Source organism: Myxocyprinus asiaticus, chromosome 16 (assembly GCF_019703515.2).
Source record: "Myxocyprinus asiaticus isolate MX2 ecotype Aquarium Trade chromosome 16, UBuf_Myxa_2, whole genome shotgun sequence".
Classification (NCBI taxonomy): domain Eukaryota; kingdom Metazoa; phylum Chordata; class Actinopteri; order Cypriniformes; family Catostomidae; genus Myxocyprinus; species Myxocyprinus asiaticus.
In genome coordinates, this window is record NC_059359.1 from 33,644,194 (window position 1) to 33,670,386 (window position 26,193).

The 26,193-nt window shown below is 38.5% G+C and overlaps 1 protein-coding gene and 1 long non-coding RNA gene across 2 annotated transcripts; one reads left to right on the forward strand and one right to left on the reverse strand.

Moving 5' to 3' along the window:
• The first annotated feature begins 55 nt into the window (after positions 1–55).
• LOC127454589 (uncharacterized) lies at positions 56–2,118 on the forward strand. The gene is made up of 2 exons (XR_007899572.1): positions 56–265; positions 574–2,118. It is a non-coding gene; the product is annotated as an uncharacterized LOC127454589 (long non-coding RNA).
• Positions 1,297–25,943, reverse strand: si:dkey-17m8.1 (C-Jun-amino-terminal kinase-interacting protein 4). The gene is made up of 28 exons (XM_051721865.1): positions 25,786–25,943; positions 23,667–24,170; positions 23,117–23,311; positions 16,089–16,209; positions 15,825–15,895; positions 15,662–15,729; positions 14,790–14,856; positions 14,500–14,663; positions 13,976–14,238; positions 13,640–13,697; positions 13,264–13,416; positions 12,250–12,292; positions 11,685–11,812; positions 11,245–11,298; positions 11,021–11,161; positions 9,949–10,075; positions 8,628–8,711; positions 7,503–7,550; positions 7,148–7,289; positions 6,688–6,730; positions 6,462–6,542; positions 6,274–6,341; positions 5,319–5,467; positions 5,042–5,213; positions 4,500–4,613; positions 2,902–3,000; positions 2,673–2,765; positions 1,297–2,464 (listed from the first exon to the last, which is right to left on the reverse strand). Exons 2-28 carry the CDS (start codon positions 23,763–23,765, stop codon positions 2,355–2,357), a joined length of 2,955 nt encoding a protein of 984 aa, XP_051577825.1. The 5' UTR covers positions 23,766–24,170; positions 25,786–25,943; the 3' UTR covers positions 1,297–2,354.
• Between the last annotated feature and the right edge of the window lie 250 nt (positions 25,944–26,193).

A 26,193-nucleotide genomic window follows, 5' to 3' on the forward strand; every position in this document is an offset into this window, starting at 1 on the left:
ATGCTTTGGCAATATTGTATGTAAACACAGTCATCCTAATAAAGTACTTTAAAGAGAGAGAGAGAGAGAGAGAGAGAGAGAGAGAGAGAGAGAGAGAGAGAGAGAGAGAGAGGTCATGTGACATTACCTTCGCGCGTGACGTCTCGCCCAAGTTTGGAGCACACGTGGGCACCGGAAAAACACAAACGACAAACATTGTTTATCATCTAAATGCCCGAGTCTGCTTTGACAGTTTTGAAAACCGACACAATTTCAGTGACAAAAGGTAAATAAAATGAAAGCCAAATTACGAGATTATTTATTGGTTGAGCACGTGCAACAAGATTTTCCCAAGTGGTTTACCTCATATCAAATGAGTACAACAGCATAACGTTAAAGTAACCTAACTATCTAAAATAAAAACTAATTATGTGAACCATATTACTCTTCACAGCTATATCCAGTTTAAGAGTTTGTGCCTAACTTGTTAACTAAACCTTAAGTAGAAAACCAGTTCTGTTCCTTCAACAAACATGCTATTGTTTTTGTTTTCTCACCCTTTTTCAAATGTATTTATTGGTCTTCTCTGCTTAGGTGACCATGTCTGGTGTTAATCGTCCTGGACTGACCCACTGTAAGGTTGTCCTGGTGTTTGCAGTCCTCATGGATCTATTCGGTGTGTCTGCCCTCCTGATCGGAGTCTTCGTCCCACTTGAGATCCGTGGTCTTGACTTCGGTGACCTGATGCTGTACTCTGGAGCTCTGTTGCTGCTGCTGTCTATGGGCGGCTGGATCATGTGGTACAGCGGTAATATTGAGGGTTTCATTTCAGAAAAGGAGCTGACACACAAACACAATGCCGTGGAGCGGTTCGCTCGCACCCTCAGTCGCCGCATAAGGATGCCCCACCGCGGCCACCGAACACCCTGACCTCTGACCTCTGGGCAGTCAAGGACACAGAGCACACACATACACACAGGGATTGGGCTAACATCTCAGTTGGAAGGGAAAGAGAAAAATGGCTGATGTGGTGTTTGCACTTAGAACAACTGCAATTGCAGTTATTTGGCAGTACCAGTATTATAGTGAATTACACATTTTGGGAGCTGTATTACAGGTTGGGAAAAAAGGGCTGTTCCTCCATGCTTTTGTACTATTTTGGACATATACTGTTTATATTATAACGGTTTGTAGTGTATTTCTATTTCCTCTGTATTTTGTATTAGAACTTTTTATTTTTTTTACTGTCATCAGTTTGGTCTGAAAAACATGGGTGCATTTTTTTTTTCTCTTTAAGTTTCATACAAATACAACATGTGGCTTTGGTACTTTATTTTACCAATACTGAAACACTTGACCAAAACTAAATACAATTTAATTATACAGTCATATTGTTCCACAATATGAACCACATAGGATTTTCCAGTTAAGAGAGCACTTTGTCACCTCCTCTCTCTCATTAAATAGGTACAGACTCAAGTTCCCTCATTCACTCAAATACTGCTAAATGTACTGCAAACGTAATAACCAAATCTGCGTAATAAATCCCTCCATTAAATTTTCTACAACAAATAAGTTAGGAAACAACAGCCCATAATAAAATAATAAAAGCCACAACCACCAGTTGTTCTCAAACATAAAAATAAAACAAGTGAAAACAGTATTTTGATTAGTTTTAAGTACATGCACTATAGATTTCAAGGACAGTGATATAATTTAGGTAGTGTGTCAATCTCGGTCAGTTTCCTCTTTGTATGTCATTAAATCCATTTGGTTTGTTACACCTTGTGCTACAGATCAACTGGAAAACATGACAACATAGCACCCAACAAAAAGGCACAAAAAGCTATGGTTTTAAACTTTGTTTTTTTGTGGTGAAAATACTGACAGTCAGTTTAAATAAATCACTTTCCATCATTTACAAGAACTATAAAGGAAAATGAACACAGTAAACAATCCTAGCCAACAGTTCTGCATCATCTTCACAACCCGTCTTTGTTCCAGTTCTTAGGATAATTGTGTATAACAAAATAACCAATAAAAATAAAAACACTGGCCAACTACATTGCAACATTTGGAGCATACTGGAGAGAAGCCAGTTGAAAAGTGATAGGAATTAAAAAAAACAAAAAAAAAAAACATACCGTCTCACATAGACGGTTCACCCCAAAACAAGTAAAAATAGTACTTAATGACTGTTATAGGTCCAAAATAACACTTTATAAAAAAACTGCTTTATTTTGACTTCTTGTAACAAAGCCCTTGAATTACCTGTAGAAGTAGGACAGAAGAAAAGTAATGCATTGTCTTAAGTAGTGCACTCTTCCATAAGAGAGTTTTGAGTTAACAGTTTTGAGTGAACATTCATAGTGCTTTTAGAGGGCGGGGCTTGGGACAGAGGGGGAGGGGCTCTGCCAAATAATCATGTGGCTTCGCTCAGATCTCTGTGGGACACACTCGTTGGCGCCATCACTTCCATCGTCTCCTGCAGAGGCAAAAAGAACAAGTCATTACAAATCAACTACTTTAATCTTATCTGGACTTCATGAAACATTCTCAGTGGAAGAAAAGTTAGTGACTTCTACAGTAGGTGGGAATTCTTTAGAAACACTATGAAATTATGAAAGCGGATTTGTTGCTACCAAGTTAGGGTTCGGGGTGAGATTAGGGTTTTGGTTTTTCAAAAGTCTCACCAATTCGGAAGTTGATGTACCCTTCTCCTCCACTGAGAATGAGCTGAGAGGTAGTAAAAGTGCCATCTGCTGAACTGGAGGAACTGCGACAGCCTGATGAAAGAGGACAGGGGAGAAGAGAAAGAAATAGGGTTAATTTTTTTTTAAGTAAAATAAAATAATGACTCAATCAGTTTTTAGTACTGGTACTCCTTTTCTCTTTCTGAAAGTAAATGCCTGTTTTTCAAACCTGGAGCAGATATAATGAATTTAACAGCTTGTCGGTGGCCGTGGTAACAGAGCTGAGCTGAAGCCAGAGAGCAGTATGGTATAGAACAAGACTCTGAACCTGCAAAAACACAAGAATAAGAGATTCAAAAATGTAGAAGCTTCTCCGTTCAAAACCACCCAAGAAAAGTTAATGTGACTTTATCATCGTGCGACTCCATGTACACATACGTGGACATTGTATTTTGGCTTCGCTATACACAACGCATAATTTAAATGAATTTAAATTGACTGATCTCAGTTCAGGAGACTCTGTGCTGTCAGTAAAGGGTTAAACATTCAATGCACAGAGTCATGTGACAAATTAACATGGCGCCAACCACAGCGGAGTTTATCATTAGAAGAAACTCCAACAAAACTACATCTGGTAAGAAACCAAATACTAGAGTATCTAGTTTCACCTGATATGCAATTTTTATCGTGAAATGCCACGCTGCTAAATACAATGTAAACTAATGTGTAAAATAGTGCATTTTTTCCTTTGAAATCCTGTATTTACTGTGCATTTTCACTTTGAGAATCAATGGGTTCATCCAAAAGATGAAATTTTGCTTTCATAGGCTGTCTGAGACCAGTGCAGACAGACAACACACTGGAGTTTAAGTCATTTAATAATTAGGGAGCAACGGAGCTTCCTATAACTCTCTATGCAGCTTACTGCATTCAATCCAAACTTCTATCAAAAGTTCAGTTTCAGGCTGCAGATGATCTTTGGACCGCTCAACATGTTTGGGAAAGACATGGGACAATGATGATCAGTACATAGATTCAAAATGTATTATGTATAATTTTATTTAAACATGGTTACTTTGAATCAGAAATAATTATGCTAATTTCTGATGTAATGGTCTGTAACATCTCCAAAACATGAAAAACCACCACTCCTGGAAACAAACAATTTAATAAAACAAAATATCACCTTTATTTAAAGGTGCTGTAAGCAAAAAAAATTCCTACTCCCTGAAAGATATAAATGAAATAAGTGTCGTAAGATATCTCACTTATCTCTGTGACAGAACTGGACACTGTAAACAGCAAACAAAAATGTGTCCGTGGGCCACGACTGACGCTTTAGACCCATCAATCATTTTGCACATTCTCATAGTATTGTAGTTGCAGCGAATTATTGAGGCATAATGCATTTTTATGTCATGTTGTTCATAACAGTTGTCAGTTGGGAGCGCTATTTTGCTGCTGTTGTTTTAGAGAACTGTTTCTGCATGATGTTGTCCTCGGTAAAGCTCATTTGGTATCTTTGGAGTGCAGGGTTTTTGAAAAAGGGGACGTGGCTAATTCAATGCCTCAGTCTCGTGGAAGTAGAAAAGCTAAAATCGCTTAAAGCACCTTTAAAATTTCACAACTTAGTCCCAGTATGTATGCTGCCATCAATTTTTAGGAAAATTATTTTTTTTATAATTTATTTTTTAGAATAATTTATTTTAGCATGTTTTTTTTTAGGTGCTACTAGTTACAAATCAAAAAGGGAAATGGAAAATGCGCACAGCAGTCATGCTCAGGTCTTAGGAGGTTATGTATTTTACATTTCAAAAACACACTCACTGAGTGACAGCGTTACTGAGAAGATTGCACCACTTCCTGTGCCCACCCACAGCCGCCCACTGACCACAGATAAGGCTGTGATCTGAAGAGGAGAGAGAGACAGGTACGCAGAGCCTGAGAAAGAGAGAACCAGGAGATAAAGTAAATAATTTAAGAATACAATTTCCATATCAATGAGTGAAAAGGATAGTATACCCAAAAAGACAATTCTGTTGTCATTTACTCACCCTCATGTTGTTCCAAACCCTTTCTTTCCTTCATGTAGCACAAAATGAGATGTTAGGCAGAATGACCGCCTCAGTCACCATTCACCTTCATTGTGTATTTTATTTTCATACAATGAAAGTGAATGTTAACTGAGGCTGTCATTCTGCCTAACAACTCTTTCTGTATTCCAAAACACAAAAGGTTTGGAACAACATGTTGAGTAAATGATGCAAATTTGTCGTTTTTAGGAAAACTATCCATTTAATACTAGTGAGAACAGCAGTCCATTACACTGACTCAAATGCACATTTAAATACTATAAAAGACCCTCTTACCTAAAGCTCTAGTCACCATGGCCGATAAATCTACTTCTTGTAGTGGGCGGCCAGTCGTCCAATCAAAAAGCCTAAAGATGGGATCCAAACGACAGGAGGTCCAAACTCCACTTCCTGCTGCACACAGGAAACGCACCTGCTGCTCACATCGCTCAGACACTGTGAATGATTTCTAAGTGGAACACAGAAAGAACAAGTACAGAAGTAAAGGAGTGAGGATAAGGGATGAAAAGCACAAGATGAACAATGAATGACATCATTTCCATCTGACACAAACCTCTACTTTCCGATTTTTCACATTGATAATGTAAACTTTATTCCAGTATCCCACCCAAAGATACCCCTCCTTTGCTAGGCAACAGCGAATGGGCTGCAATGGCGGCGTACCAAGCGAAAGCACTTCCTGAGTCTGAAGATTCCAGATATCTGTAAAAATTATAATTAAAAGTCTTAAAGGGATTGTTCATCCAAAAATGAAAATTCTCTCACCATTTACTCACCCTTATGCCATCCCTGATGATTATTGATCACGGTCAATATTCATAAAGTCCTTTTTTACTATAAATCTCCACTTTCACATTCTGAAAATGAAATTGGAGATTAATAGTAAAAAAGGACTTAAATATTGATCGGTTTCTCACCCACAATTATCATATTGCTTCTGAAGACATGGATTTAACCACTGGATTTGTGTGGATTACTTTTATGCTGCCTTTATGTGCTTTTTGGAGCTTTTGGAGTTCTGGTTACCATTCACTTGCATTGTATGGACCTACAGAGCCGAGATATTTTTCTAAAAATCTTTGTTTGTGTTCAGAAGACGACAAAAAGTAATATATATCTGGGACGTTTAAAGTACAATTCAAGGGTGATACATTGACAATATATTCATGAAGATTTTGCCGGTGATTTAAAATTAAGCTACATTTTAAATATTGACCATGAATTCCAAAAGACATTGGATTAGTTTTGTCTTTCAGATAGAGGTGTTTTAGCTAAAATGCTAAACATAAAACAAGCCATGATTATTCTTAATTACATTTTTTATTGTGTTTTATTTCTTAAATTTGGCAACAATGGCTATATTGGTGAAATGGAGGTTCCTCCGATTAAAAAAAACAAACAACCTTTTTACACCATTTTAGTAAACACAAACAGTACGTTTTGAAATCTACATAAAAAAAAGTGAAAAAAAAAGTGTCACACCTAAACAGATGGAACAGCAAACAAACCTGAATTGTGGGTAAAGAAAGCAAGTGTCCCATTGGCTAATCCAGCAATCACCTGACCCTGAGAATACCTGTACACATGTGAGGATTTCAATCAGGTACCTCTGGCTGTTGTGTTTTCATTTACATATAAATACAGATATTCACAGGTAACAGAAACAAAGTATCCACATCATCATAAAGACACTCACGTCAGAGAGTGCACCCCCTCGGAAAGCTTGACAGACTGCAAACAGAGCCGACGTGAGCTGGACGCTGAATGGATCAACACACTGCAAGAGGAAAACATGAATAGATGAACGACATGAATAACATGTTTATGTTATATTGCCTAAAGCAACAGCTGATTAAAAATAGATAAATACATTGAGGAAAACATTTTTCTTTATAAATAAATAAATAATTGCATGCCCTCACCCTCCATCCTGTGTTCCAATCCACACAGTTCCAGCAGTGTCACCTGACAAGAGAGCGAAGACATTAATTGAAACAGCATTAGACAAAATTATAGGGATAGTTTACCCAAAAATGGAAATTCTGTCATCATTTACTCACCCTCACGTTGTTGCATTCACTTTCATTACATGTATGTGGAAAAAAGATGCAGTGAAAGTGCATGGTGAGGTGGTAATTCTGCCTACAATGTCCTTTTGCATTACACGGAAGAAAGTCATATGTGTTTGGAACATCATGAACTTGAGTAAATGATGACAGAATTTAAATTTTTGCTTAAACTCTCCCTTTAAACCTTGAAAATATCAATATCTAAACTCAACAGTAGTTGGCATGATTAGGATGTAAATGTTAAGTAACATGCCATGGGATGCAAATAATGTATTCAACATTAAAATATTGACTTCTAGTTGCTCAGACTGACCAGTAGGGGGCACAGCACAGATGCATAGTGCAGGGGAGGTGGGCGGAAGGCTGAACTGATCCAGAATGGTATTGGAGCGGGCCGGGTCAATCACTGTGACATCACTACTAGATGCAGGTCCAGTGATAGCCCAAACAGAACACTGAAAAGGGGAAGCGAGGTTTGAGATGTTTACAACAATGATTGACATGAGATGATGTAGGACATGGTACTTAGATGGAAGTGGTGATTAAATGCATTTTTGTACAGGCCAGGAACCTGCTCTGTTATAGTCTGTACATGTTGACCCAGGACTGAATAGTCAAAAACTGGCCCAAGATCAGCTGTAAAAGACTGTGATTGTTGTTGAACATACCGTCTGCTCTCCTGATATTTCTGGAGGCACTGCAACAGCACATGTGAGCTGTAAAAGAGATTAATCATTTATAAATCATTTATAAACGAACATACTGTCCTGCATCCTGCATTCTGTAATGCAAGACATTAAGCATCATATGAAGAACATGTACATGTTAAACATGAAACATGAATTAAACTTAATTGCCATCAAAAAGGCAACCCAAAGTGACAAAAATGCCCCTGATATATTTAAAATATGGGGGAATTGTTTTGATTGTTTGTTTGTTTTGTGCTTTTCTTTCTCTCTCCCCGCTTTTAACATTTTATTCCATATTATTGATGTCTGTTTTTGTTTTTTTATCCCCTTTTCTCCCCAATTTGGAAAGCCCAATTCCCACTACTTACTAGGTCCTCGTGGTGGTGCGGTTACTCACCTCAATCCAAGTGGAGTTGCCTCCGCTTCTGAGACCGTCAATCTGCGCATCTTATCACGTGGCTCGTTGGGCATGACACCGGAGACTCACAGTATGGGAGACTCATGCTACTCTCCGCGATCCACGCACAACTTACCACGCACCCCACTGAGTGAGAGAACCACTAATCGCGATCACGAGGAGGTTACCCCATGTGACTCTACCCTACCTAGCAACCGGGCCAATTTGGTTGCTTAGGAGACCTGGCTGGAGTCACTCAGCACACCCTGGATTCAAACTCGCAACTCCAGGGGTTGTAGTCAGCGTCTATACTCACTGAGCTACCCAGGCCCTCCTCATATTATTGATGTATTTAATATATTTTCATTTCACATAATATATCTTTACAAATTATTTCATTCATATTAATTTATAATCATTATATCTATTTCAATTCATTGACTGTGTTTTCAAATAGTGCTAAATACAAATATGCCATATATATGCCCAATATATCGGTACAACATGCACCTGAAAATCTATTTCAGGAGCAAATATTGCCCTTTAATATAAAGGCTGATTTCTGACACTGCAGTAGTTTTTGTTCTCAAAAAAAATAAATAAAATTTTTTTTTTTTTTTTTAAATCTACATTTTCCTTCTAAACAAATTGTTGCTTGTATATTCATGATTGTCAGAGATGACTGGCTGAAGATCAGTGACTCTGACCTTTGCTGTAGCATCTCTCTGGTCCAACAGTCTCAACTGGATGAGGACAGGCACGTCTTTGGGCTCAGGATGAGGGTCACAGTCCTGTAAAATCATCAGTAAATTATTATTATTTAACTGGATAATCATGCACTTCCATTAAATATGTATTTTAGAAAATGATATTTTGATGTAATCAGAGACAATGCTATTTTAGAAAAATACTTTTTTTATTTAAAATATTTTAAATGTATGAAATCAGTGACAGTGTGTAAGCAGCATATGTATCTAACATAATCCAGTAGAATTATTAGCTAATATTTCCATTTGGTGTCACCATTGCCCTGTTCTGGGCTGTTTTTAGTCCAAGTACATCTCTGATGGATAATTTAGAACTTTTAAGAACAGTATTTTTAGCAAAATTGTTAAGGAAACAAACTGTTTTACATATGTCTATAAAGTAATAATAATAATAATAATAAACCTTTCAGTCTTAACTTTTCTTGATTCAGGCTTTGTTTAAAGAATTGTGAAACGAACCGAACCTTGAGTTTAGTATCATGAACCTAACTGAAACATGAGATGAGTGAACACTTACACCCCTAGCAATTAATGCAGAAAACCAGCTAATTTCAAAGGGTTCACATACTTTTTCTCACCACTGTAAATAGTGCACTATGTGGCATTCACTTTAAAAAAAAAAAAGAGTGAGTGAACAAGTGAGTAATTTGCTCATTTACATTTGTTCTATTTGTGGTTAAACTATTTTATAGAGAAATAAAAAACATTATGGCGATATAAAGCAATAAAAACATATATTGTAAATGGAGAAAAAAAAAAAACTACAACAATGAACTTACTTTGGTCAAATAGAAGCAAACAGTTATGAATAATGACAGAACGCTGTACTCGGCAGCATCCATTTATCCATTTACCCGCTTATCCTATGTAGGGGTTGCAGGGAGTGAACTCGGCAGCATGAACCTTCATAATCTAAAGTGCGCTTTTTTTCCTTCAAGCTTGCATGCGTCACGTCTGTTGCAGGAAGGCTTGTGTAATCTGAGATGGTATCTGTATCACATTGGGTACTAATGTAGTAATGATAATCTATTCTTAAATTCCGTATTCGATGCATCAAAATTTCTTTGTCAGATCGATGAATGCATTTTAACACTCCTCTATTCAAGCAATGCAGTGAGTGTGATTGACAGTGTGCAGATAGAAGTGTATAGAAGTTGTTTATCAAGTGAAAGTATTCTGGGAGCATCTGTTCAATTTGGTGAGGTCAGCTCACAGGGGAATCATATTGCACTTGTTGCTATAGATATCTATGTGTGTTTACCTTTATGTTTGTAACCATGAGAGGCATACTCCAGCCATGGAGCTGTTTTTTTCCCAGAGTTCCCCACACGTGAGAACGGATCTCCCTGTACAACTCTCTTTTCCTTAATCTGGGAGATGAAGAACTCCTGGGGGAGAAAGAAAAGGCAGGGATTCAATCTTTTGAAATAACTCAAATACGAAATTGGACAATTAGTTAAAGTAATATAAGTTTACCAAATATAAGTCTCATTCAGATTCGTTCAGTAATTTACACTAAATTCAAATAATAAAACAAGAAATACCCTAATTTATGCAGGCCAAAAACACAGTGGCAAACAGCAGCATTTGACTCAATATTTTTAAAATGTAAAAACAAAAAAGGGGGGGCCTGGGTAGCTCAGCGAGTAAAGACACTGACTAACACCCCTGGAGTCGTGAGTTCAAATCCAGGGTGTGCTGAGTGACTCCAGCCAGGTCTCCTAAGCAAACAAATTGGCCCGGTTGCTAGGGAGGGTAGAGTCACATGGGGTAACCTCCTCGTGGTCGCTATAATGTGGTTCTCGCTCTCGGTGGGGCGCGTGGCGAGTTGTGCGTGGATGCCACGGAGAATAGTGTGAAGCCTCCACACGCGAGTCACTACATCACCACGAGGACTTGGAGCACATTGGGAATTGGGCATTCCAAATTGGGGAGAAAAAAAAAAAAAAAAAAATCAAAAAGTATAAACAGATTCACTAAGAACTGGACTTCCCAATGCTACTTATAAGAGAGGACAGTTTAGGAGAGCAAGTTTGATTACTGCCTCAGTTCACTCATCTGTAAAGCTGTGTTAATAACATAAAAACCAGCATTGTAGCATTTTGTCATGTTACAAAAGCTACATTATTTTGAAAAGAGCTGAGCTACTGTCATGCTACTGAAAAATGTAGTTAAATTAGTAGCGTTGCTACTTTTAGTTAGTTACTCCCCAACACAGAGTTCCTCTAATATCTACTAGCTGTGTTCTTAATGAGTGAATAGTGTACATACGTACAATAGTGGACATAAGCTAACTATCATTTATCAGACATATGACACTGCAGGAGACTCACTCTGTTTGTGTCTGTCTCACGGACAGTTGTTGTGGAGACCCCAATGGTGTTTGTGTAGGGGCTGGGGAGGAAGAGACTGTTAATGCTAAAGCTGTGGCTGGAGCTAACTGACCCTTCGTCAACCCCAGAAAACGGTTAAACCTGCGAGAAAGAACAAAGGCTCAGAGCACCAGATACATGTACAAACTGATTGTCTGTTATGTACTGGTTTTATATATTCTCACCTGCTCCAAACACTGCCCTTCCCTTCCACAGGGATGCGCTCTTCTTTGGTAACTCTAGAGGAGGACAGAAAACACAGATCAAAATAGAAAGTAGATTTTTGTTAAATTACAGTGTTGTTTGCCCATGCAAAACTCACCGGCACAATGCAAGGGCATTGCGGGTGGTTGACAAGGCATTAGTGTTTTAAACATGTTGCTATATGGTTGCTAGGGCATTCTGGATGGTTGCTAACTGGCTCAAGTCAAAAGAGCCCATCTCCAAATCTATAATATTATGGTACCTAGATACGGTTAGGGCCCCATATATTCTTGTCTAAGCAAACACCACTAATGATAAAGGGGATGCTAATACCACTGTTCCTCAATACAGTTCTAAATGACAGGTAAACATTTCTGTTATAGACAAAGAAATGCAATCTGAGCGATGTAGTGTAACAGACCTCAGAGTCTGAGAACGCCGCACAGCTTCCTGCAATTCAATCAGACGCTCTTTGTACTGATTTTTCTCCATGACGACCCGAGCCATTTCAGAACGAGAGAATCGACGGAGGGAGCTAGGTAGAGATGCCTATGGACAAGAGAAGAGAATGAGTTTCACGGAACAGTAAATACATTTTATAACACTTACAAGCCAAGGTCATTGCAGCCCAACAAAGGCAAAATGCAGTAACTACATATTGTCAAATTTGAGTTATGAAAGGAGCTGTCTCTCAGACTATGATCTGTCCTGTGGCTCAACCAAGCTCAGATCTTACAGACAACAGGAGTGTGAGAATTTAATAATCCACATCTGTGCGCCATTTTTCTCAATTTCAGTATTTGCCTAATAAATGCGCTTTGCCTTTAAAAGGCAAGAGTAGAGTGTGTTTCTCGACTACACATTGAAAGCTATTTTAACTCATCAGTTATAAATTTTGCGATAGACTTTTTGACAAATATGCCAAAACTGTGATACATATATGAACATTTGCATGCAACAGAAATCTATCTGAGAGAGACACTTACATCAGGGTCCTCTGACTGAAAGGTCTCCAGCTCTTTTCGTAGTCTGCAATGAAAAGGATAAATTCATTTAATAAGAAACATATCCAAATGATCAAAACATTAAATGTTGCCTTCTAATTTGGACCATAAAGGTGATAACAGAAAAGACATCTATATATTTCTCCTAATCATAGCTGTAATCCTACATGAAAAGTTCATAATTCTTTGTCCCCAGAAAGACTGAGCAATTTCATTTTAGGTATATGATTTTAAAGGGATAATTCAACCAAAAATTTGTTCTCACCCTCATTCCATCCCAGATGTGTATGACTTTATTTCTTTTGCAGAATACAAACAAGATTTTTAGAAAAATCTCAGCTCTGTAGGTCCATACAATGCAAGTGAATGGTGGGGAAAACTTTGAAGGTCCAAAAAGCAGATAATGGCAGCATAAAAGTAATTCATATAATTCCAGACATTAAATCCATGTCTTCAGAAGTAATATGATAGGTGTGGGTGAGAAATAATCGATATTTAATTCCTTTTTAACTATAAAACTCACTTTCACATTCTTCTTCTTTTGTTTTTGGCGATTTGCATTATTTGTGCATATCTCCACCTACTGGGCAGGGAGGAGAATTTATAGTAAAAAAGGACTTAAATATTGAACTGTTTCTCACCCACACCTATCATATCACTTCTGAAGACTTGGATTAAACCACTGGAGTCTTATAGATCACTTTTATGCTGCCTTTGTGTGCTTTTTGGACCTTCAAAGTTCTGGTCACCATTCACTTGCATTGTGTGGACCTACAAAGCTGAGATAATCTTCTAAAAATCTTTGTTTGTTTGTAAATGACGATAGTTTTCATTTTTGGGTGAACTATCACATTCAAGTATACAATTCCTACAGACTGTAATATTCATTAAGAACTGCTTGATTAAGCATTTGAGAGATATTAAATTACTTAAATTGAAATAGTTCTCATGAAGTTCTGACAAATTCTGACCATTACATGTAAACATTTTTAATACCGCTTGGTTTCCTCTTCCATCTCCTTGGATTTTCCTTCCAGCCGAGTGATGGTTTCATGACAGGAAGCAAGCTCCAAATTCAGGGCTGATCTCTCATTTGTCAGCTCTTCAACACGGGATATAAGGGCCTTACGAGCAGCATCCACCATTTCACTGCGATAGAGACAAAGACAATGGACAGAGGCACGTATAGAGACATTGATAGAAGCAGGACAAAGGACAAACACAAGACAATTACAGACAAGTGTTAAGGAAGGTACAAAATGAACCCAAATTCAACACAACCAGCACTGCTCATGATGCTTAACATATTATACGAGTCATGAAAAACTGTAAAGTTTTAAAACTTTTAAGATAAAACTGTATCAGATCTTACTGAGTGTGTTTTAGTTCCTCATATTGAGAAAGAATTTGCTCAAACTGGTCTGTGTTATCTGCAAACAAAAGAAAAACAACACTTTAAACCACACACAGACACAGCATTGTGTGTTTTCAACATTACATCTGGTCATTAATGAGACTTCTTAAACTGAAATGAAACAAAATTAATGAAGTTTACTTGATTCTGACTGGTCAGTGACACTGCATAAATAAAAATCTTTTTGATGCTTTTCTGGTCACTCTTCCCTCTTTCAATCTTAAATTTGATCTCACATAGACATACGGTACATGCACTCGTGTATACACGCTCATATATGAGCACGAAACGTACCTCTGACACTGGCCCCCTGGTCCACACTTTCCAAATAATCGCGGCTGAGTTCAGATAACTCAGAAAACACGGAGTCAGTATTCCGCAACTCCCACTCCAAGCTATCCACGTCATCATCTAAGCTTTCCTCCTCCTCTGTTTTTTCTCCAGCTTTCACCTTCTGGTCTTCATTTGTCTCTTTCACCTTCACTTGGGCATGTTTCATCTCCTCAAACAAACTGGAGTTTAATCCAGATGTCACTGTCTTGGGGCAAATGGGGGAGCTGGAGAGAGAAAAAAAGATGAAAAGAAAGAGAGAACATATTTTTATATGAAACAGATTAATTATGGCTATGAGAAAATTCAATTATTATTGAATACTAGGACATACTGCCACCATCATATACTGCAAGATAATGCAGTGTATCCTATACAAATTTTAAATGAAAATAATATTTAACTGCATAATTTGGTCTCTGCACAAAGGATGAGATAATATGGTCATTTTAGTTGTAATTATTCTTTTAAAAATAAAGTAACTGTACCTTGTTTCAACAAGGCCCTTCAAATGGGCCAGCTCAGGGGTGGAGCTTATGATGTCACTGATAAAGGATTGATCTGTGTTATGGTTAACCTCAGCTTTGCAGTCAATAGTAACCGTTACTTCTGATCTGTTCGACTCAGTGACAGCGGCAGCTTCTGGCCCATGCTGGAGCATTATTCGGGGGAAAAAAAGATGGTTTCGTGAATATATCTATATATTTATTGTTTTAAGTTATGAATTTGAAAATGCACGTATGAGATACAGGAGGAATGTGTTGTTTGTGATATTCACCTCTTCAGTGATTGAGGTTTCAATTTGATCTTGAGTAGACTCTCTGTGTTTGCTGTGGATATGATTCCTGCAAACAATGGAGAATTTGCAGCTGACATCTTCACAAACACAAACTTTACATTTTACAATAATTTACTTAATAAATAATTTGAGTATAAATATGATATATTAGGAGTAATATACACCGATCAGCCACAACATTAAAACCACCTGCCTAATATTGTGTAGGTCCCCCTTGTGCCGCCTAAACAGCGCCAACCTGCATCTCAGAATAGCATTTTGTGATGCAATTCTTCTCACCACAATTGTACAGAGCGGTTATCTGAGGTACCGTAGACTTGGTCATTTCGAAACAGTCTGGCCATTCTCTGTTGACCCCTGTTTTTTGTTTTTGGCACCATTCGGAGTAAATTCTAGAGACTGTTGTGTGTGAAAATCCCAGGAGATCAGGCACCAACAATCATCCATGCAATTATCCAATCAGCCAATTGTGTGGCAGCAGTGCATAAAATCATGCAGATACGGGTCAGGAGCCTCAGTTAATGTTCATATCAGAATGGGGGAAAAAATGTGATCTCAGTAATTTCGACTGATGACTGTTGGTGCCAGATTAGCTGGTTTGAGTATTTCTGTAACTGCTGATCTCCTAGGATTTTCATGCACAACAGTCTCAGAATGGTATTCTGAGATGCGGGTTGGCGTGGTTTTGGCGGCACAATGGGGACCTACACAATATTAGGCAGGTGGTTTTATTGTTGTGGCTGATCGGTGTATGTTTCTGCTCAGTTGACGGAAGGGTCTGCCCAAAAGAAATAGGTTTTGCTCAGCAAAAACTAAAATTAGAGGGAACATTGTAGGAAAGTGTGTGTCACCTGACAGCACACGCTTCACTCTCCCACTCTTTTTTCTTTTCCAGCAGATCTCGATGTGTCAGTACTAACTGCATTTAAAAATAAGGAGGAAGAGATTAAAATTTAGAGTGACAATCACATTTAAACTAAAACAGATCAAACACAGACTTGAGTGGTGACAGACCTTGTTATGTGTGTGTTTCAGTGAATTCAGTTCTCGGGTCAAATTTGCCTTCTGCTCCTCCAGAGCCCCCACTATAATAACAAACCAGACAGAATAAATACAAATACATCACTAAAGACAACAGAAAGAAAAGGGAAGCAACATGAACCAAATAAAGCATCAATACTCTGAATAATATGTCAAATACATTAAAATATCATGAAAATGTCTCAGAGGACAGAGAGGAGTAGGAAAGTGAAAAAGGTTTTCTTTGGAGAGGCTTACATTGGTCAGCTTGCTCCCTGGCTTTCTTCTCTAGCTCTCTTTCTCTCTTTTCTTTCTCCTTTTCTCTTGCACGCATTGCCCTCCTCTCTTGCTCAAATTGGTCATCCAACTCTAAATAGCGCTGTTAGGATGTAGAAAAAGCAAAACACAACATAACACATATTGGGAACACTTTACAATAAGAATCCATTTGTTAACATTAGTTAACATGAAATAACAATAAACAATACTTTTACAGCTTTTAATAATCTTGGTTACTGTTAATTTCAAAATACAGTAATACATGTTTTATATGTTGGGAGTCGCGTTGCGCCATGCAAGGGTCAGATGTGTGAACGGCGAGCTCTACATACTTTGCAAGTTTTAATACTTTTTATGTCATAAACCGGTGAGATTCGATACACTCTGATTCTTGACTGTTCTAGGAAGACAATATGTCAAAGAATTCAAAATCCTCAGACTCTGGAGACATTAAAAGACACTTACGTGCTCAAGCTGATACCCCTTACAAGGCTGCAGACCAGGGACTCAATTTGGACAGTGCGGTGAAAGAGATTCAGCGTCAACTGTTGAACATGTCAGCAATGTTGGTGAAGGTCATTGCTGACTTGGAGGATCTTGCTGTAATACGTCGATTGATCGCTGCCATGGAGACGAAATTCACCGAGATGGTTACAAGAGTGTCAGATGTTGCAAAACGGATCGATTATCTGGAGTCATCGGAGAGGGAATTAGCTGTTAATCTGCTAGCGACCAAGATGGACTTGGAGCGTGTTTGGGAAAAGTTGGAAGACCATAAGAATCGTAACTGGTGAAACAATGTCCGAATTGTTGGAATTCCTGAGGACAAGGAAGGCCGAGATATGGTGAATTTCCTAGATGGTCTCTTCCCAAGTCTGCTCGACATAACAGGCCATAAGCTGGAAATCGAGCAAGTTCACAGGGTTCCGGCTCGTAGATCCGCAGAGGGAGACAGGCCCCGATCATTTCTTGCTAAATTTCTGAGATCATCCGATAAAGATCTTGTGTTATGAGAGGTGAGGAGTAAAGGAAGGCTTTCTTGAAAGAACCACAACATTTTCTTGTTCCCAGACTTTGTGAATTCAACAAGAGAAACGTGATTGATTCAAGGAATGCAAGAAACTCTTACATCAACAGGTCGCTTATGAACTGATGTTCCTGGCCAAATTGAGAATAAATACCAAAGATGGCTGCAAAATATTTACATGCCCACAGCAAGCAATGTCCTTCATAAAATCAATGGAATGAGTAGGCTATTGTGTGATGCTCTTGATGCAGCCGAGTGGACCTGACTCACTGAACAGTCACTTGACTGTCTAAGGAAACTGAGCGCCGCCTTTGTTTCGTTTTGTGCTGGTTCCACCTAGTGGCTGGAGTTTGTTCTGTGGAATAACACTCCTTCGGGACAGTTTGTGGATGTATCTGCACGTTCATTGTTCTTATGCCTACTATTGGTTGGAGTTTGTTCTGTGGAATATTTCTTGCAAAACATTAGAGTGATTAGGTCATCTGTTCCACTCATGTAACGGCCAAGTGAGCCTGACTCACTGAACATTCACTTGTCTGTCCGAGGAAACTGGACGTCTTTTTTGTTTTTTTTTAGTGCTGGTTCCGCCTAGCAGCTGGAGTTTGTTTCGTGGAGGAACACACCTTTGGAACAGTTATGTGGATGAATCTACACGTTCTTTGTGCTTATGCCTCCTATTGGCTGGAGTTTGTTTTATAGATTATTTTCTGTTGTGTAATTCTTGGGCAGTTGGCGCTGTCGTGCGCAGGGTTAATGTGCACGTTTTTCTTTTTTCTGTTTGTTTGGTTCTGGGGGAAGTTCGGGGTTTGATTGTTGCACTAATGTTGGAATGTGGTCATTATAATTTTATTTTTGACACACAATCTATTTTTTCTAATATGTCAAAATGTAAAATGTTAATATGAGTGAATTGTCTCTCTCCACGTGGAATGTGAATGGGTTGGGGCACCCCATAAAAAGGTTATTTATTTTTTTAAATGTAACAAATTTGATATAGTGTTCTTCAAGAAACACATCTGAAACACAGGAAGCTGAAAAATTTGGGAAGATGTGGAGTGGACATGTTTTCTTTAGTGCTGGCTTAAGTATGAGCAGGGGAGTCATTACACTGATAAGTAAACATCTACAATTCAAATGTCTCAAAAAGAGCAAAGATAAATCAGGAAGAGTCATTATTGTTTTAGCAGAAATTCAGGGGCAAAATCTTATTTTGGCTAATATTTACGCACCTAACATTGATGATCAGGGCTTTTTTATAGATCTTGAAGGGATGTTGCAAGCCGCTGGCACCCCTCATGATATAATATTGGGAGGAGACTTTAAGCTTTTGATGGACTCAGTCCTTGATCATAGTGAAACAAAAGTGTGCAAGCCCCCTAGAGCAACATTGACGCTTCATAGGATGTGCAAAAATATTGGTCTTCAAAAGATATTTGGTGACTTTTGAACCCATCTGGTAGGGACTGTACATTTTTTTTCATTGGAAATATCTTAAGACTCAGATCAGGCCCTGGTGAGTTTAGAGGTGTTGCCACATACGGAGAAAAAGAAATCATATAGTTGCCGCTTTAATGTATCCCTTTTGCAAAATCCTGAATTTCAACAAATGTTAAAGACCGAAATCAATGTTTATATGGAAACCAACTGGTCCTCTGTATCCTCTGTGGGCGTGGCTTGGGAGGCACTTAAGGTGGTTCTTAGGGGTTGGATCATACAGTATGCCTGATTCACCAAAAAATCCAAAGCACGAGAACTCGTGGAGTTGGAAAGGAATATTAAAAGTGCCGAGGCAGAACTGAAGTGCCAAACTGATGGCCTCAGATAATTGACCTGATTGAAATACAGATATAATACTATTTTGTCACGGAAGGTGGAGTTTTGGCTATTCAGGTCAAGACAGTCATATTTTGAGTAAACTTCTGGCTAGATATATAAAGCAGAGAGAGTCCTTTTCTACCATTCCCTCAGTGAAAGGTGAAATTTTTACCTCAGTCATTGATATTAATAATGCTTTAAAGGAATTCTATCGTGGTCTCTATAATTCCACGTCTTTGTCTACTGATGAAGATATTAGAAACTTTCTGGAACCATTAGAACTCCCTAAACTGACGACGGAGCAAAAAATTATCTTGATTCTGAGATAACATTGGAGGAGTTTGGCGAGGTAATTAAGGCCTTGCCTACAGGCAAGGCTCAGGGGCCAGATGGCTTTGCCGCTGAATTTTTTAGATCTTATGCTACAGAACTGGCTCCACTTTTGCTAGAAGTTTATACGGAATCATTAAAGAATGGAAAGCTTCCGCCACCCATGACACAAGCCCGGATCAGTCTGATTCTTAAAAAGGACAAAGATCCAAGTGAGTGTAAGAGTTACCATCCAATTTCCCTGATCCAGCTAGATGTTAAAATATTGTCAAATTAAGTTATGACATCTCTTATACATATAGATCAGGTGGGGTTTATTCGGGGTCACAGCTCTTCTGATAACATTAGGTTTTCATCAATATCATGTGGTCAGTGGCGAATGATCAGGTTCCGGATGCTGCCATCTCACTTGATGCCAAAAAGGTATTTGATATGGTAGAATGGGATTATCTTTTTAAGATTATGGAAATATTCAGGTTCAGGAATACTTTTATTGGATGGATTAAGTTACTTTATAGATAGCAGCGGTACAAACAACTGGATTAATTTCAGATTATTTTACTCTGGATAGGGGTACCAAGCAGGGTTGCCCTCTTTCCCCATTGTTGTTCTGTCCTGTAACCATTAGCAGCCACGATAAGAAAGGAGGATGATTTTCCAGTAGTGATGGCAGGAGGTGTTGCGCGTAAGCTTTTGCTTTACGCAGATGATATTTTATTATTCGTCTCCGACCCTACTAGATCTATGCCTTGCCTCCACAGAATTATGAATTCCTTGAATTATGGATACAGAGTTAATTGGTCTAAATCTGAAGCGTTGGCTCTGACAGCGTACTGCCTGGGCGCCTTTCAGTGGCTCAAACAGGGCATTAAGTATTTGGGTATTTTATTCCCAGCAAATTTATGTGATTTAGTCAGAGTTAATTTTGACCCTTTAATAAAAAGGTTTTTGAGTGATGTGGACAGGTGGGCTTCACTACATTTATCTATAACTGGGAAGGTTAATGTTTTAAAAATGAATTGTATTGCAAAATTCAACTACCTACTACAGTCTCTCCCCATTGAAGTTCCCCTCTTTTATTTTAAACAATTTGATAATATAGCTAAATCCTTTATCTGGAATGGTAAACGTCTTCGGATGCATTTTAACAAGTTACACAGGCCAACTGACAAAGGTGGGTTAGGTCTCCCCAAGATTTTGTTTTACTATTATGCATTTGGTCTCAGACATTTGGCGCATTGGTTGCTTCCACCTGAGAGAGCCCCTTCCTGGCTCTTTGTCGAACAGGAGGTCCTTGCCCCTATCTTGCCATTGCAAAGTCTTTCTACCAAGCTGCCCGGTGAAGTAAATACACATCCCGTTATCTCGCACATGCATTTAGTTTCACACAAGTTTCTCGAGTGTTCAATTCGGACATTTACCTGAACATTGCTGCAAGTATTTGGTTAAACCCCAAATTGTGAATTAACAAGTTCCCTTTCTGCTGGACAGAATGGATTGAGAAGGGAGTTGCTACGCTGGGTGACCTGTATGAAAATGGAGCGTTGAGATCCTTTGAAAATATTATACAGTGGTTTGGGATTCCCAGATCTCAATTCTTCAAGTACTTACAGCTGTGCCATCAACTTTGTACCACCTTTGGGTGTATTAAGCAGCCCCCTAAAGCATCGGACACTCTTGAGATGGTGCTTGCTGCTTTTGGAAAGGGTCACGAGGCATCAGCGTACTACTCCTGGCTAATTCAGAGTCTAGGAGACGGGGTTTTAACATCTCTTAAGAAGTTATGGGAGAGAGACTTGAATTTAGTACTGGAGGATGAAGAATGGGGTAGGATTTTTAAAAATGTCAAGTCTATGTCTAGGGATGCAAGGGTGCACCTCATTCAAATTTAAGATTCTGCATCATTTTTTATGGACTCCCTCTAGATTGTTTAGGCTTGGCCTTAAAGACACACCTACTTGCTGGTGATGCCAGATGGAGGATGGGGACATAGCCCATGTTTTTTGTTTCTATAATAAGATTCAAGAGTTTTGGTCGAGGGTTCAGAGTTATGTCTGTGAGTTTTTTTTTTTTTAAGTTTTTTTTTTATCCCATTTTCTCCCCAATGTGGAATGCCCAATTCCCACTACATAGTAGGTCCCAATTCTCACTACTTAGCAGGTCCTCGTGGTGGCGCGGTTACTCACCTCAATCCGGGTGGCAGAGTACAAGTCTCAGTTGCCTCCGCTTCTGAGACTGTCAATCCGCGCATCTTTTCACGTGGCTCACTGTGCATGACACCGCGGAGACTCCGCATGTGGAGGCTCATGCTGTTCTCCGTGATCCACGCACAACTTACCATGCATTCCATTGAGAGCGAGACCCACTAATCGTAACCACGAGGAGGTTACACCATGTGACCCTACCCTCCCTAGCAAATGGGCACATTTGGTTGCTTAGGAGACCTGGCTGGAGTCACTCAGCACACACTGGATTTGAACTTGCAACTCCAGGGGTGATAGTCAGCATCAATACTCGCTGAGCTACCCAGGCCCTCCATGTCTGTGAGGTCTTGAGCACTCAGATTTTATACTGCCCCAGACTTTGTATTTTGGGTGATGGGGCGGGTATTAACGTAGGGAATAAACACATAAAAAAACTGGGTCCTTACCAGTGTGATGATCGGCAGCAAGGTGATTCCTGGGGGATGGAAGTCAGCTGGTGTGCCCTCATTTCATGAGTGGTGCACCGAGTTGGGCAGAGTGGTGGCCTTTGAAAAGATGTCGTATAGACGGCTGGGCAGTTTGGGTGCTTATGACAAGTGGGGCACTTATTTGGACTTCCCAGAGGGTTGCCAGGGGGAAGCAGTAGAGAGGGACAGTTTGGATTAAATATATATAATTGATTAATATGTGGAACCTTTTTCTTATTTGTTGGTTAATTTTTTGTGGTTTTTTTATGTCATTGAGTATTTTCTTTGGACTCTCTGTTTATATGTGTGACTGTTGTTATTCGGTGTCTGACCACTGGGATGTGTGTTGGGTGGCGGGAGGTTGGGCATATATTGATGAAAGGTGATTCCGTGTTTTCATGTGCTGTTTGTGTTGATTTGAGTTTGGAATTAATAAAAATTGTTAATGACAAAAAAAAGTTTTATATGTTAACATTAGTTAATGCACAATGAACTAACATGAACTAACAATGAATGATTGTATTTTTATTAACTAATGTTTACAAATGGAACCTTATTATAAAGTTTTACCAATATACTGCATAACTGATAATAAAGCAGTTCAACAATATAATGTTGATATAAGCTTATAAATAGAATCCAATTAATACTCCCCAAGCCAAAGGCCAGTAGCATAAAAGTTGCTGGTCATTTGGCTGGTAATTTAATTGCAACATAATGCATGGTTATAACTGCAAGAGCAATAGGACCCTCGCTATTTTAACCTATTGTAAGTGAGCAGAAGTGTTTGTAGGAACTCCATATGGTGACACATACAGTATGCAAACTATTGCTTGCATTAAGCAAACTAGCTTCTATATGATGATGGCACAATGAGCAACACAATGACAAGTGATGTCTGCTGCAAATATGCAAGGACAGAATATATTTTAGATAAAATCTAATAAAAATGTGTTTCATGGCTGGTAAGGCATATTCATGATTGGTAAATGCTCTCAACTCAGCTGCTATTGGCAGGGGTGGCAAAAAGTTAATTTGGGCCTGTATATATAGCCTACATCAGCACTATACCCACAACATTTAAAGTAACTTATTCAATGTTTTAAAAATTGAACAGTCGCAAAAGAATTGCCTTCAATTCATGACACAGGTTCTCTCTCTCACCTCTTGGCTCTCTCTTCTAAGTGTCTTCTCACTCTGATATCTCTCCAACATTTCCTCCTTCTCTCCTTTCTCTTTCTCTGCCTCCTCCTCTCGTTCTCTCAGCTGAGCCCTGCAGCTCGCCAGTCCTTCCAAAACCCACACCAGGATGGGCAGCAGGGACTCCACCACGCCAGCTCCATGAGTCTCCACCACTAACTACAAAGAAAAAATAAAAGTCAATCAGTTTTCTGCAACTTAAGAATGTTGAGCACACCATTTCATTCACTCACTGTGCACAAAGAGGCTGTATTTGATTATGGTGTTCCCTAAACACAATAGCTCTCATCTTAGTGGGCAGCTGCACTAACAGGAAATGCAGTACTTATGACTTTTACCCGTAAATGTAAAAAATGCTACAGTTCACTTCCCATATGAAAAGTCAGCAAAACATCTGTTTTCTGAACTTCTGTTGCATGACACTTGAGTGAGTGGCAAATTATTAAATTGGTTCTTTAGGTTAAAAGTTGTTTTGATGGGTGGATGTAAAAGGTGAACACTTTTGAATGGTTACCTGCAGTTCTGAGTACAGTTTCCCCGCTTCTTCGCTCACAATATCTGGATCCAGCTCCAGTTCTCCAACTCCACAAAGAGCACTTTCACCACAATCCATCTTTTGCAGCTCTTCTTTTTCTGTTCAGCTGATTTAATATCACTATGATTTGAATCTACTCCTCAGCTTTGCTTTCTGAACTTTGCTACTCGACCCAAACCGCTTCCCTTTTATCAGTTTTCACTACCTTAAAATGATTTGATGGTGAACACCAAGACGGCTATGGTAGTGCGTTAATGGAAGTGTGTATGTCTACTAATACTGCTCTTATAAATAGCTACCTGAGAAACATAAGTATTTTCTTAAGCCTTACAATATTTCCAGTTAATTCGCCCTCTTCCATGCTTCTCATTTTCTGACTTGCATTTAATATTGAAAACAAAGCTGAAAAGCTGTCATCAGAGAGGGGATTAGTAGGCACTGATGCAGACCTAATTAATGTCTGGAGGGGTTTTGGTGTCCATTCTGGGGAAAAGAGAAAAGGGTATAGTAACACTTATTAAGCTAACACTTTTTAAACAGCATTTTTCTTGTGCATGCACTTAAATTACCTTATAATCAGTGTTGGGTGTAATCAGATTACAAAGTAATGATCATTGTAATCTAATTACTTTTAGGCACAAATGCTAGTGTAATGCATTACATTTAAAATTATTGTACTCAGGTTACAATTACTGAATTTCAATTAAAGTAATTACATTTAAGTACATTACTTGTTTTACAAATATTGCAAAAAAATATTATTTATGTGTAATACAGGTAAAATGCGAATTCATATGTTCATGTGTATGTCTGTTTGAGTTTCTGTGACAGCTGAATGGTGTGCAACAATGAACAAGGAGAAAATAGACATTATTTTGAATTTATTGAGCAGAAACACAAAATACAATTTGTGACAAGTGTTTTAGAAAGTAACTTAAAAATAAAATAGTTAGTAAAGTGATTACATTTTCAATGAATTAATCTGATTATAACATGAGAAGTAGTTAGTAATTTGTAGTGGATTACTTTTTTTGTAATTTACCCAACACTTATTTGAGGCCTTTTTAAATGAAAAGCAAAAATGTACAAGAAATGGTGGCCAGTTACAGCCCCTAAAATATATATGCTTTTCCTTTCACATTTCAAAAAAATTAAAATCTTCCTAAATTTTAACCTAAAAAGGTTCATGCCCATGTTATTTGTCAACTACTCAAAACTGTTTTAGTTGTAAAGCTAAACAATGGAGAGGTAGCAATGCCCAATTCATGAACACATCGTTTCTTTTTGGTCTGTTTAATAAACATGATTTGATTCGTTCATGAATCTGAACTAACTGACTCAATTATCCGGCCGCAGCATTGTTGTTGTTTTCCACACAAAGCTATCAAATGGCTTCAGAAGACTTGAAATAAAGTGCATGGGTCGTATGGACTGCTTTTATGATAATTTTATGGTGCTTTTGTGCCCTTTTTGAAGCTCGAAAGCTTCAGTCTTTAATCATTGTAATAGCATGGAAAAGAGAGACCAGTACATTATTCAGAATTTCTCCTTCTGAAGAAAGCCAGTCATACAGGTTTGAAATCAGTATTTTCATTTTTTGTGTTAACTATTATTTTAAAACCTCTGATACATCTTTTTAGATGTAAAATCTAATTGTTTGGTCTTTATATGGGTATTTAAATGTTTTTAATACAACTTTCCAAACAGCGTTGTTGTCAGTATTTGATGAGACTGTGTACTGAACTCAAAGTTCATTTATGTTACGTAACTGCTAGTGAACAGGTCGTTTAAATGGCTAAAATAAAAACATCTGACAAGATTATAATTGGGCAACAAGAACTGTCATCCATGAGTTACAGTACAAAGACGCACGAGCATGAAGCCTCAGGAAGACACACATATGTCTCAGACCCAAATAAATATTACTACATAAACAGAAAGTGCAAAAATAAACTTTCATAAACAACAAAAAGTCAAACCATTTCTGCATGACGTAAGAAAATACCTTGAACGGTGTCTGCCTTCGCCTGCAAGACACTTGCATTTTAACGGTACAATTCACGACCAAATGATTACTCGTTTTTATTTATCAACTCACCTTTATATGCTAAGGTGGATCGGACACCATGTCTATGAGTTCATAAGGATGAAATTCCAGTCCTTCGTTTTAGAAACGATATCAATTACTCTAAACCAGGTTAAAGAAAAGGGCGTGGTAAAAACGTAAGCAGCTCGAGTGGCGTGCAGTTAGAACCAATCAAAGGGATCAGCGCTGAGTAATGACCAATCATAATGCAGAAGAGGCGGGCTATAGTCGGTGCGTCTCCATCAAGAACTAAAACTTTCCTGAAACTTGAACGTTGACACGTGATGCGACAGCTAAGGCTCATCATGTGACTTCAGGCACGACTGTGTGCACCTTGCCGAATACTTTACTTCATTACAGTGTTCACCGAGACATTTTAATCAAAGGTCGAAAGATTTTGTCCTGACCTAGTTTTCACCT